This window comes from Typopeltis vanoorti, chromosome 5, assembly GCF_054136105.1.
Source record: "Typopeltis vanoorti isolate ZY-2024b chromosome 5, IOZ_Tvanoo_1.0, whole genome shotgun sequence".
In the NCBI taxonomy this organism is placed as follows: Eukaryota; Metazoa; Arthropoda; class Arachnida; order Uropygi; family Thelyphonidae; genus Typopeltis; species Typopeltis vanoorti.
The window spans coordinates 71,359,047-71,371,590 of record NC_143553.1 but is presented as its reverse complement, the minus strand read 5'-3'; the positions used below and the strand labels follow the sequence as shown (position 1 = coordinate 71,371,590).

The following is a 12,544-nucleotide window of genomic DNA, read 5'->3' as shown; positions in this document are numbered from 1 at the left end:
CTTGAAAAGTATAAATGATGGTTTCAGGAGTAGATGTGTGAGTGCACAAAAAAGGATTAAGACAGTCAAGGATGTGAGAGTGATATGTAGGTCTTGGGGGGGGGGGGGGGGTGAAGTATCAGTGATGATAGACAGGAATGGACAGGAGAGAATGAAAAGAGAATTTCAGGAATGGATAGGGGAGAGTATAGAAGAGTCCTGTCTGAGAAGTGGGATAAGTGAGACTTGTTATAGAAACAGAAATGAGCTAGTGTGTATGTTTACAAATGCTAGAAGTATCTGAAACAAGGGGAATGAAATTGTAGCAATGATAGAGTTTATTCACCCTAAAATTGTTGTCCAGTGAGACATGGTTGAACAAGGATGACATTCTGACAGGAATAGAGATGGAGGGAGATGTAGTCTTTTGCAAAGACAGACAAAGCAAAAAAAGGGAGGAGGAGTATTGTCATTGATGATGGCAAAGGAATTGTGCCCATCTAGGATGGAGATGCCAGAAGCAAATACTGACAGTTGTTTTGAAGCAGTATGGTGGAAGTGGACAGGATGAAATGTTTAGAGAAATTGGTCTGTCTAATAAGATAAGGGTGATCACTATGGACGATTTCAATTATGGTAATATAGACTGGAATGAAGAAATAGCATCAGGAACCAAAGAGAATGAAATTCTTGGAGATTTGGAATGGTATGCTAATAAAACTCATCCTCTGCAAAAAATTTTACAAAGGATGAATTTTTAAGGGATAAAATTACCTTAAGCAGTACATGAATCAAAGGTTTTAGATTTGATTATTATTTGAAAATATTGTAAATGAAGTGTCACGTCCTTCTCCATTTGGTGAAGTGATCACTTGGGTAGTTGCCAGCCAAATCAGGACATTTGTGAGAAAGAGTTATATGTTGAACTATAAGGTATGTGATTATGCAAACTCAGGAAGCAGCTTACAGCGATATCATAGAATGAGGAATTACATGGGAAGGAAATCAATGTTGCTTGGTTTCTACTCAGGAATTATCTGGCAGAGGCAATGACAGTGTATTCCAAAAGTCAGGAGATTAAATAAGGTAGTTATAAAATGGATGACTGAGGAGGTGAAGCATGCAATCTGGAGGAAAAAGGCATTGTGGAGGTGCAACAAGATAAGTGGAGACATCAGTTATATGGAAGTACAAAGAGCAAGCAAGGAAAGCGACTCACTTAGTAATGGTAGCTAGCAAAAGTGCAGTATGAGCAGCAGTTAGCAAATGATGCTAAAAGAAATCTTAGGGAGTTTTTTGATATGTGGCTAGTAGAAAGAAGAATGATTATGAATGATGTTGGTCAGTGATAATGGGAGAATGATAAACACTGAGGATATAGTCAAGGTGTTAAATGAGCAGTTTATTAAAGTATTTCATCTTGTGATTGTAACAAAATGTAGAATTTGAGAGCAGTGGGAATGGGGAGGAACCACTGATGGTGAGTGAGCAGGAGGTATATGAGGAATTGAGTAAACTCAATGTCAACAAGGCCATGGGACTTGATGGTATATCACTTTTGAGGGAATGTTCCAAGGAGTTAATGGCATCTTTAACATACATTTTCAACATGAGTCCAGATTTCAGATTTCATGAGTTCAAGATTAGCCCAGGTCCCAAAGGAATGGAAAGATGGCAAAATTTTTCTGCTTTATAAAGGAGGTGATAAGACTAAGGCCTTGAATTATAGGCCAATCTGCTTGTCTGGAGTTGTGGTCAAGGTATTGGAGAAGCTAGTAAGGACAAAGATTCAGTACTGGATGGATAGCAGTAGAATTCTCTTTAATAGACAGAATGGGTTTGCTAAAGTAAGATCATGTTTAGCAATCTGCTTACTTATTATAATAAGGTGACAAATATATTGGACAAGGAGGTTGCATATACAGTAGTATATTTAAATTTTGCAAAGGATTTTGATAGAGTACCACATGACAAACTTGTAGTTAAATTGGAACAGATGGGATTGGATACTAGATTAGTGCATTGAATTGGAGATTGGATGTCTGATAGAAAGTTACTAGTGGCATGCCAGAGAAGTCTGTTTTGGTACCGTTGTTGTTGAATTTGTATGTAAATGACATTGGAAAGGGCTTTAATGACAAAATTGTGAGAAGACACAGCAGATGATGGGAATGATATAGAGAACATTGACATGTAGAAGTAAAATGTTTTAATTCCATTGTACAAGACTTTGATTAGGCCACATATGGATTACTGTGCATTTGATAGCCAGGCTTTCAAAAGGATGATGAGATGGAAATGGTCCAGAGACGATAGACTAAGTTGGTTTCTGGTCTCTGGAATATGAGGATAGATTGAGAGAATGCAAATTACAGAGCCTAGTGGATAGAGGGGGAGACATGATTGGGACATATAAGTTGGTAAGGAGTAATTACCAGATTAACATGGATGAGATTTTTCATAGAATATCTGGAGATGGGGAGAACAAGAGGCCATCCCTGGAAGCTGTATAAAAGTGGGAAGTAGATTTTTTTGCATGGAGAGTGATGGGTGATTGGAATGCATTGGCTGAGAGTGTAGTAAGTGCAGGAACAGTGAATTCATTTAAATCAAGGTATGATGAGCTGTGCATGTGAGAGTAGGACCTCCCATGATGAGTCTCTTGATTCCATGGAGGTCTGTTGATAATAATAATAATAACGTCTAAGAGGGTCTGGTTTAGAACAGTATAAAGATAACACTATCCACCAAATCTGATCTAAAATTGATCTACTTCAAATAAGTGTATGTTTAAAGAGGGTGCTGAAGCACTATATCACCCAAACCTGAACTGTAACTATCTATTTACCTAAAATTTAGAAGAGTCTTATTAGTTACGAGCATTTTTTTTTTTAATCACGTTGCACTGTTTTCTGTACTGTATTACACTAGTACATGGCTCACATAATTTGAAATCCAATGAAATCTGAAGCTATTGTTTCTATCTTATTGTATTGTCATTTCACTGAAGATGATATGTCAGATTCAGATCAAAATATCTGATTTAATAAAGTTTTATTAACTTCTTGTGTCAACATGTTTTAGTAGCTGTTTTCAATTATGTCACAAATGCCATTAAAGATTAAACAACACAGACAGAATATCTCTTCTGGTTACAACAAGCACATAGCAGGGAACTCTCTTGAAGGCATGAATTAAAATTTGAACTAACTGCAGCTTTCCCTGACATCTTCATTTCTGATATTCATAATGAAGGGGGGGGGGGTCTTAAAGAAAGTTACTACACCTTCCACAGTCTTATAATATATCTCTTACAACACACACGAGTAATTATAGAAGTGGATATCTACCATACCACTCATTATGGTTGTTTTAAATTGGCTACAAGACAACCCCCACCACCATGCCTTAATGACTTATTACGTCATCCTCTTCCAGTCCAGTACCACTTTTAGATTCCATGTTGATATTTCTTCATGAGACTATCATCATCAAATTTCTGACGTGTACCCTCAAGGGGGGGTGTACAGGATATGGTAGTACTACATGAAAAACGTACATCACCACTAATTTCCTATCTACGACTTTCCTCCAAATCAATCTGTTACCTGTCAAGACTCCAACATTATAAGATCTTATATTTCTGTCTTCTAAGGCACTTTTTACTGTATCAATCCACCTTATATCTTGGATTGATACAGTAAACAGTGGTCTGCATAATTCCTTTTGAGCAGACCATATAACAGCTGTAAGCGGTCCTATTTTGGCCAAACAGGCAGGACAGCGAATATTAGAATTTCAGAACACAAGGACTACATCCATTTTCACTAGTACAGCCACTCTGGTCTTGCAGACCATGCTCTGGATACTCGCCACAGAATACGGTGGAAGAAGGCCATGGTTATACACCGTAGTAAATTCAAATTTGAAAGGCTATTCATGGAATCAGCCTCAGCCCTAAGAAACATGCCAAACCTCAACAAATTTGGTTGCATGAGACTGCCCCAAATTTGGGAGACTTACATTAGAAGACCTTCAGTCCAATTACATAGCTTGCTAAGGGGCATCATCAGGACGTTTAGGAGAAACAACAGCTTCCTGCTTCATCCTCAGTTACTGTGTGTAGTGCCTGTATGCATGTGTCTCTAAGTTCCTGTGAAAATGGCAACGTAACATTGCCGAAATATTGGAATACAGATTAAAGTTTAATTTTAATTTATATCATTTGTACGTTGTAAATTCCTTAAGTAATTTAATAAGCATTAATTTTATAGCATATATACACCACATAACTAGAACCACCACTATATTTTGTCTCATAAGAACAGAAGAAATAAATTAATACTGGAATATAAATTCCAGCATTAATTGTATGTAATTTTATTTAATGTCTAATATTTCTTTTAATCAGAGAAAAAAACAACAAAGTTTATATAATGTAAATAAAGAAAAATGACTTACTCAAAGTTATCTTTGTGTCTCTTTTTTTCAAAAGTCTCTTCTGTATATTCTCTACATGTATCCTTTCTTTTAGAACATTTATCAGCCCCTGCATGATTTCTTTCTTTAGACATTTCTTTTTCCCTTTTTCTTTCTTCTCTTTTGCAACCCTCCATATATGTTTCTTTATCTAAGTTAAAAATGATTTTTTTTTTTGTTGAAACTTACAATTATTGTGTTCTTTCCTAATCACCATAATATTCTCTATATAATATTAACACAAATTTGATTGTCATTTCGGAACCTCAATTTTTTTTTTATTTAATGAAATTGATCTAATTGATAAAATCAAATGTCATACAAGTCATACAATAATTAAGCTTGCTTTCAGGTAAACAGTAATATTAGAACTGCATTTGACTGATTAGGAAAGAAACCGAATCTATAAAAAGAATTAAACTTTTATTTGAACAGTGATTAGCAACAGAATTTTTAATTCATTAATTCATTTATTAATTTAAGGCAAAAGACTCGGATAAAAAAATAAGAGTCACAAAGAACAGTTATAGAAATTTTGCACTATATGAAACTGCCTCATTTTTTTTTTTAATGATAAAACTGAAGGCTGTTCAAAAGTAGAAGCAATACAACTGACACAAAACCTGTAATAGTCTGTAAGTAACGTGGAAAATCAAGAGGGGCTTCAGATCCAATGTTCCAATTTCTAAATCCTCACCTTCCTGGTGTACTCTGTATCTTCTGAACAAACATGTTGGACTGGTAACTTGAGAACAACCAACAACTGTATTTCAACAATGGCTGAAACTCTATAAACATAATGATGCAGCAAATTTATAAAGCATATATTTAAAATTAGGAGTGCTTAAGGGTCAAAGCTATATAACTGAGAGGAGACCTCCACATATCCTTCAAAGGAATGCAGAGAACCAATCAGGGCTTCTGACCTATACAATTTGATCCAATCCTCACCTTCTCGTGGTGCACCCTGTTAAGTATCTACCTGGATACTGAATAGACAAGGATGGGCTAGCAATTTGGGATTTAGCAGACCAAACTGTATTATTATTGGCTTAAAACAAAATTTCAAATAATGGTACAACATCACAGAATTTTATGCACACTGGGGCATTGCCCGGTTAAACAAGGCCTCCCACTGTTTTCGCCAGGGAACCAGGGCAAACAGCAAAAAGTCAGCTACTGGAACAAATCCTAAAACTTATCCCAACTCAACATCACCATAGTTCAAGATTGGTACTATCAACATAAGAAGCCTGAATGGCAAAGAAATGGAGCTAGCTGAGTAATTGGATAAGTACCAGATTGACATAATAGGGATGACTGAAACAAAAAAGACAAAAACTGGCGAGATCTTTCTGAGCAATAAATACAAAATGTTATATTCAGGCAATGACAATCAAGGAAAAGAAGGAGTAGCCATAGTATTCAACACTAAATACAAGGCTAATCTTCTTGAATGGTAGGCAGTCTCAAGTAGAGTGATGGGGAAAATATGAGAATGGGGAACTGGACAATGAGACTTATTTGCACCTATGGTCCCACAGAAGGTTCTACTAAGGTAGAAGTGGAGGAATTTTTTTTAGAGAAAGCAATTGACATAATGAAAAAGGAAAAGTTGGTCCTTGTTGGGGATCTAAATAACAGAGTGCAAAGTGATTGTCAGACATACAAAAATATTTTGGGAAAATTTGAAGAAAAGAGCAAAGCTAATAATAATGGCAAATACCTGTTGGATTTCTGGTTATTACTAACACAATGTTCCAACATAAAAATGCGCACAAATTCACATGGAGAGAAGAGGCAAGGAATAAGAAAAGTCTCATTGACTATGTTATTGTTGATAATGATGCTTTCCCACTGGTGCAGGACACCAGAGTGTACAGAGGATTTGAAATAGATCACCATTTAGTCTTGAGAAGGATAAAATTGAATTTCATATTGAAAAGAAGAACATGTAAGAAAGTTTTAAAGAGAATAAAAGTTGAACAGCTCTCAGATGTGAACTGTAGACTAAAATACACAAAGATTATTCAAGAAAAAATGAATGAGTTTGAGAGCAGGAACCAAACTTTGGAGATTCAGTGGCAAGCCCTGAAGAAAACACTGACTGATTCAGCCAGAGAGGTATGTGGTGAGTTGTCTGCAAGGATAGAAAAATCAGAACTCCATGGTGGACACAGAGTTAAAGAGGCAGTGAAGGAAAAGTAGAAAGCATATCAAAAGTTTCTGGCAAATAGGTCAGCTTGAGCGTTAGAGAATACAGTTACAAATGTAAGAAAGTAAAACTGTGTAAAACTGGCTAAACAAAAGTCATGGGAGGACTTTGGCAAGAACATAGAAAATAAATATCAAGAAGGTGGCAAAATATTTTGGAGGTTGTTGAAGCAGCTCAGAAATGGAGGAAAGAATACTGTAAAAGGAATTAGAGATGATAAAGGTGACATGAAAACAGGAGAAAAAGATATCCTTGAAGTATGGAGTAATTACTTTGAAAAACTGCTAAATGAAACAAGCAATGATGACAGCACAGTGGTAAAAAAAACACTGACCAGGCATGCAGTCAGGAATACATATCCATACTTGAAGTAGAAAAAGCCATCAAAAGCCTGAAATGTGGAAAGGCAGCAGGAGTAGATGATATTCGACCAGAAATGTTCCTCAAGTATGGAGGTATAAAAGTCATACAGTGGTTGCACCGCATAGTTCAGAAGGCCTGGACAGAGGGACAAATTCCAGATGGTTGGAGCAGAGCTGTCATAGTATCCATATATAAAAAAGGGAAATAAAACTGAATGTGAGAATTACAGAGGCATTTCATTACTGAGTGTTCCTGGTAAGATATATGCAAGTACAGGTAACCTTTGTATAACGCAGATGTTAGGTTCCGCAAAAATGCCGCGTTATGTAAATTGCGTTATGTGAGACTCAGATCACGTAGAAAAAGTAGGGTTAGATTCCGAAATCTTTTTTTTTTTAAAGATTATATAAACAATGTCATATGCAACAAAAATATATTTTTATTTAATTCAGGTAATTGATGTAAGTTAAGAAAACATAAACTATGAAACAAATACATAGTACAAAATTATAAATTGTACGTAAACTTCATTGCACATAATACATAAACAGTACGGAATATCACTTGTAACATATGAATGCACAGCTACTCATGACCTCCAAGCTATACACCTGAATTGTGCAAGAATATTTATATTAAACATTTTGCATGTATCTGTCAGATCAGTTGCGAGCTCCGGAGGTTAATTTGTACCATCATGTATTATATTTGCAGTGTTTTTTCTTTGTGTTATTGCTTGTTTGCCGAGGTCGGGAGAGTCATTTTGCTTGTTATTGTAGAATTTATGCCGATAAGAAAAAAAAACTAAAACTGTTCAAATGACTCTTGATAACTTCTTTTGATAAAAAAATTATAGTAAATAATGTAGTTACAAGTATTTATTAAACATTTACTTTGCATTCAGTTTTTATCTTTCCTAAAAGTACCATATAAAACGAATTATTAATACAGTAATCGATCATGGACAAATTGTAATTTTTACCATTGATTATTAGATTTGATTAACACGATTTTGATATACGCAGTAACATCGAGGGATTAATTAACTGTGTTAATCAAGGGATACCTGTATATTTTAATCGTCATCACTCTCTTCAAAACTAACATTTCATAGATGTTCTTTATTTACGAGTGGCTGGATGTCGTCATCACTTGAAATCTCTTGCACATCATTTGTATAATTCTCAGTGCATACTTCAGCTGGTGTAGTTATCAAGAAGTCAGTAATAAGACCTTGCTAAACACCATGCTGCAATGTTTTTATTAAGTTCATAATACAAAGCTAAATAAAATCCAATTATCTCGTGAATTTTCCAGAGTGCTACATTGAGAGATTATCATAAAATAACTTTTTTGCCAAGTCCAATCCTTCCGCTAATTTCTTTAAACTGAATTCTTTAATGGATTCATCACAATCAGAATCTTTGGCAGAACTTTCCCTGCCATTTGGTTTGACATCATCTATTAATTGTACCAGTTCCTCCTCATTTAAATCTATTTCCCCATCAATTAATTCACTATTGAAGAGATTGGAGCATTTATGAAGAAGTTCGCAAAGGTTGAGTCTCATGTTCTGATCGAAACCGAATGTATCTTCAGTCTTGTTCAATTGTTACCTTGGCAGTTTACAGTGGGTGGGTTTATCCCTATTAACAAACGCATATTATTATCGCAAAAGTGCTCTAAGTGGCCATTACTATAATTTTTTTTTTTTTTTTACATAAAAAAAAAAAAAGCATCACATATTGTATGTAACTCATCAAAAAATAAAGTGTTTAGCTTGAGATTAACACACTTATGATTTTTAATGCGCTTTCCTGGCAGAAAACGAAGACAATTTTCAACAATAAATACTTCATACAGTAAACAATTGACGTCCATGCATGCTAGAGGGTATTTCCCCTAATCTAAATTTGCTACTTATAACTACATGCTTGATACAGTTAGACGCAAATTTAACGAAGATAAAATTTGATTTTTAAGTCGTGCATTGAAAAATATATGAAAAGATAAAGGGTTACTACAGTTTCTAGACCAACTTATATTGAAACTGTGTTGTATAAGCACCACATTCAACAAGGGTTACTACAATTTGTAGACCACGTTATATTGAAACCGCATTGTATAAGTACCACGTTATACGAGGATTACCTGTATACTTGAGAAACGGTTGAGAACGATTGTGGAAGAGAAGCTTGGTGAAGACAAGCTGGATTCAGGCCAAATAGAGGCTGTCAGGATCAGATTTTCACTTTAGAACAGATAGTTGAGAAATCATGGGAATATAACAAAGATCTGTATTTAAGTTTTGTAGATCTGGAAAAGGCATATGACAAGGTGCCAAGAAAGAAGCTATTCAATACGCTACAGTTATATGGTGTTAATAGGGCATTATATCAAGCAATCATTAGTCTCTATTTGAGTTGTTAGTCAGCAGTTAGAATTGAAGGAAGTACAGGAAGATAGTTTAATGTTAAATCTGGTGTCAGACAAAGATGTACATTATCTATATGGATCACATTATGAAGGAAAGTGGTATTAAACCTGATATCAAAATTGGAGGTGTTAATCTCAGCTCCAATCTTGCTTTATGTGGATGATGTTATACTTCTAAATAAATCCACTACAAGTCTACAAGATTCCCTGGCTAAATTGAATAATTGATGTAATAGATATGGTATGAAGGACAGCTTTAAAAAGACAAAGACAATGAAAATAAGCAGAAACATTGAAAATATCAACTGCATTGTGAATGTAGAACTTATAGAACAAGTAAAACATTTCAGCTACTTAGGCATGATTTTTAGTGAAGATGTTAAATTAAATATGGAAGTAGATATATGAATCAACAAAACTGGTATGGTAGGAAGTTAACTGAATAAATTTATATGGAATAAGAGAGAAATTAGCCAAAACACTAAATTAGATGAATACAAAACAGTGTTTTAACTTATTGATCTGAGAGCTGGGTTAGAAATAAAACACTTGACCAAAGACTGCAGATATGAGTCCTGAGAAAGATTAGGGGCATGAACAGATGGCAGCAATGGCAATATCATATTAAAAATGAGGATATTAGGAAAGAACTTGATATTGTCAGCATCCAGGAATTCATTAGCAGAGCTAATCTCAGGTGGTATGGTCACTTAAACAGAATGGGCGAGGAAAGATTAGCAAAAACAAACGTTCTCTGCCGGGTTGGCAGGAAAAAGACCCAGAGGAAGACCAAGATATAGGTGGATATTGATACAGTAAAAAGTGCCTTAGAAGACAGAAATATAAGCCCTGATAATATTGGACTCTTGACATTTAACAGAGTGATTTGGAGGAAAATTGTAGATAGGAAGTTAGTAATGATTTAAATTTTTCATACAGTACTATCATCATATCCTGTACACTCCTTGAGAGTATATATCAGGAATTTGATGATGATGATGATAGTTAAATTTATAGTTAAGTTATATAAAAAATAAATTTACCAGCAAATTTTCTACAAAATATTTCCTGTTCAAAGTTATATTCTGAACAGTTGATATCAGTAAATAATGGTGATTATCACAACTTTTCAGCACACCCAATTCTGATGGTTACCATCAGAGATTATGCTGGGTAACCATCAGAAATTAAACTTTGTTTTTGTGTACGTACACACACACACACACACACACACACACACACACACACACACCATACCCATTAACTTATTGTCTACATAAGAATCTAAGCTTTCCTAAAGCAATGCATCCTCTTTAAGTAGAACAAATAGGTTAATTTCAATCCGGAAAATTAACTGCTCATCATCAATTTGATGAGCTCAACATATGGCAACTGAAATTTATTTTATTCCATATGAACAGGATGTGAACTCTTGTGTGTATTTATAAAATTTGTGCATGTAATGTACATACAAGCAACAAAAAACTATGCTTACATCTATAAATACAGAGAGATTTAATTATTTAAAAGTTATAAATAACTGCTATATAATTTTAACATAGCCACACTAAGAAATATACAATCAGCACTTTTTTTCCCCTACAGCTCAGTGCTGTCAGAAAACAATCACCTTGTCTTGAGATAGTTAAATATCTAAAATCCAAGAATTTCTATGGTCTATGGTGGACTATCAGTGTCATATTTTTTTTTCTGTGAAAAAATGAATGTCTATATCCTATTACAAATCAGTGCATACTAGTATATCTGGTGAAACTTCTTATATAAGTTGGAATACATGTTAAATTTTCAATGGAAGCATCTTTACTGTGGGAATACAGAGAGAGAGATATAAGAAAAGGTGACACAATATCTCCAAAAATTATTCATAGCAGGCCTAGAAGAAATATTCAAACTTCTTGATTGGGAAGGGAAAGGTATAAAGATAAATGGCAGATATTTAAGCCATTTATGCTTTGTAGATGACACAGTTATCTTTATTTCAACTGCACATGAATTACAGACTCGTATCCATGAATTCCAAATTGCTAGCAAAACAGCTGGCCTAAAGATAAACCTAAAGAAATCCCAAGTTATGTTCAATAGTTATGTCCAACCAGAAATAATAAAAATCAACAACGAGGAAATTAAACAAGTAGATCACTGCATATATTTAGGACAACAGATATCAATAGAACAAAATATCATGGACAAAATTAAAAGGCAGACGATGCTTGGGTGGAAAGCATTTGGAAAATTACATTCAATATTCAAAAGCCAACTACCATTATGTCTGAAGAGAAAAGTTTTTAACCAATGTATTCTTCCTACAATGTATTCATACTGACATATGGCTGTGAAACATGGACATTGAATGCAAAGGAAATTCAAAAATTAAGAACAACATAATTCAATATGGAAAGAAGTATGCTTGGTATCACAAGATTGGATCACGAAAGGAATACATGGATAAGAAATAAAACCAAAGTATCTGACATCATAGGAAGAGTGAAACATCTGAAGTGGCAATGGGCTGGACATATTGCTTGAAGATAAGATTACCGATGGACAAAAGAAGTACTGGATTGGATTCAGCGACAGGAAAAATGACCACGACGCCAACCTAAATCATGGTGGATTGATGATATCATCAGATTTGCAAGAGTGACATGAAAAAGGAGAGCCATGGATAGACAGCTTTGGAGTAATCTTGGAAAGGCCTTCATCCAACAGTGGATCGACAATGGCTGATAATGATGATGATAACATGTTAAACAAATCCGTTCAGATATACTCCATCTGTCGAAGAGGAATGCTTTAAAAGTAGACAGATAGATAATACAAAATAAATAAAATAATCCTCCAATATCTTTTCATTTCCTAAATGGGTACAAAGCACTTTATTAGCTCTAACTTTTTTTTTAGAAATTAGTAAGGTAGATGCTCTTATGCCTTAACAAGCATTTATTCATATTTACTCGTGTGTTTTCTACAGTCGATTTTGTTTTAAGTGAGATAACATAGCAACTTTTTTCCTATATATTAATTAATGTAATAGGTATATAAGCTCTTCTC

The 12,544-nt window shown here is 34.5% G+C and overlaps 1 protein-coding gene across 1 annotated transcript in view; it reads right to left on the bottom strand.

Annotated features, from left to right (window-relative positions):
* The window catches only part of LOC150106515 (G-patch domain and KOW motifs-containing protein-like), a 131,629-nt gene that overhangs the window by 43,714 nt on the left and 75,371 nt on the right, over window positions 1–12,544 (bottom strand). The window contains exon 6 of the mRNA XM_090392510.1: window positions 4,441–4,609. Coding sequence (XP_090248636.1) covers window positions 4,441–4,609 — 169 coding nt within the window. The remainder of the gene's footprint in view (window positions 1–4,440; window positions 4,610–12,544) is intronic.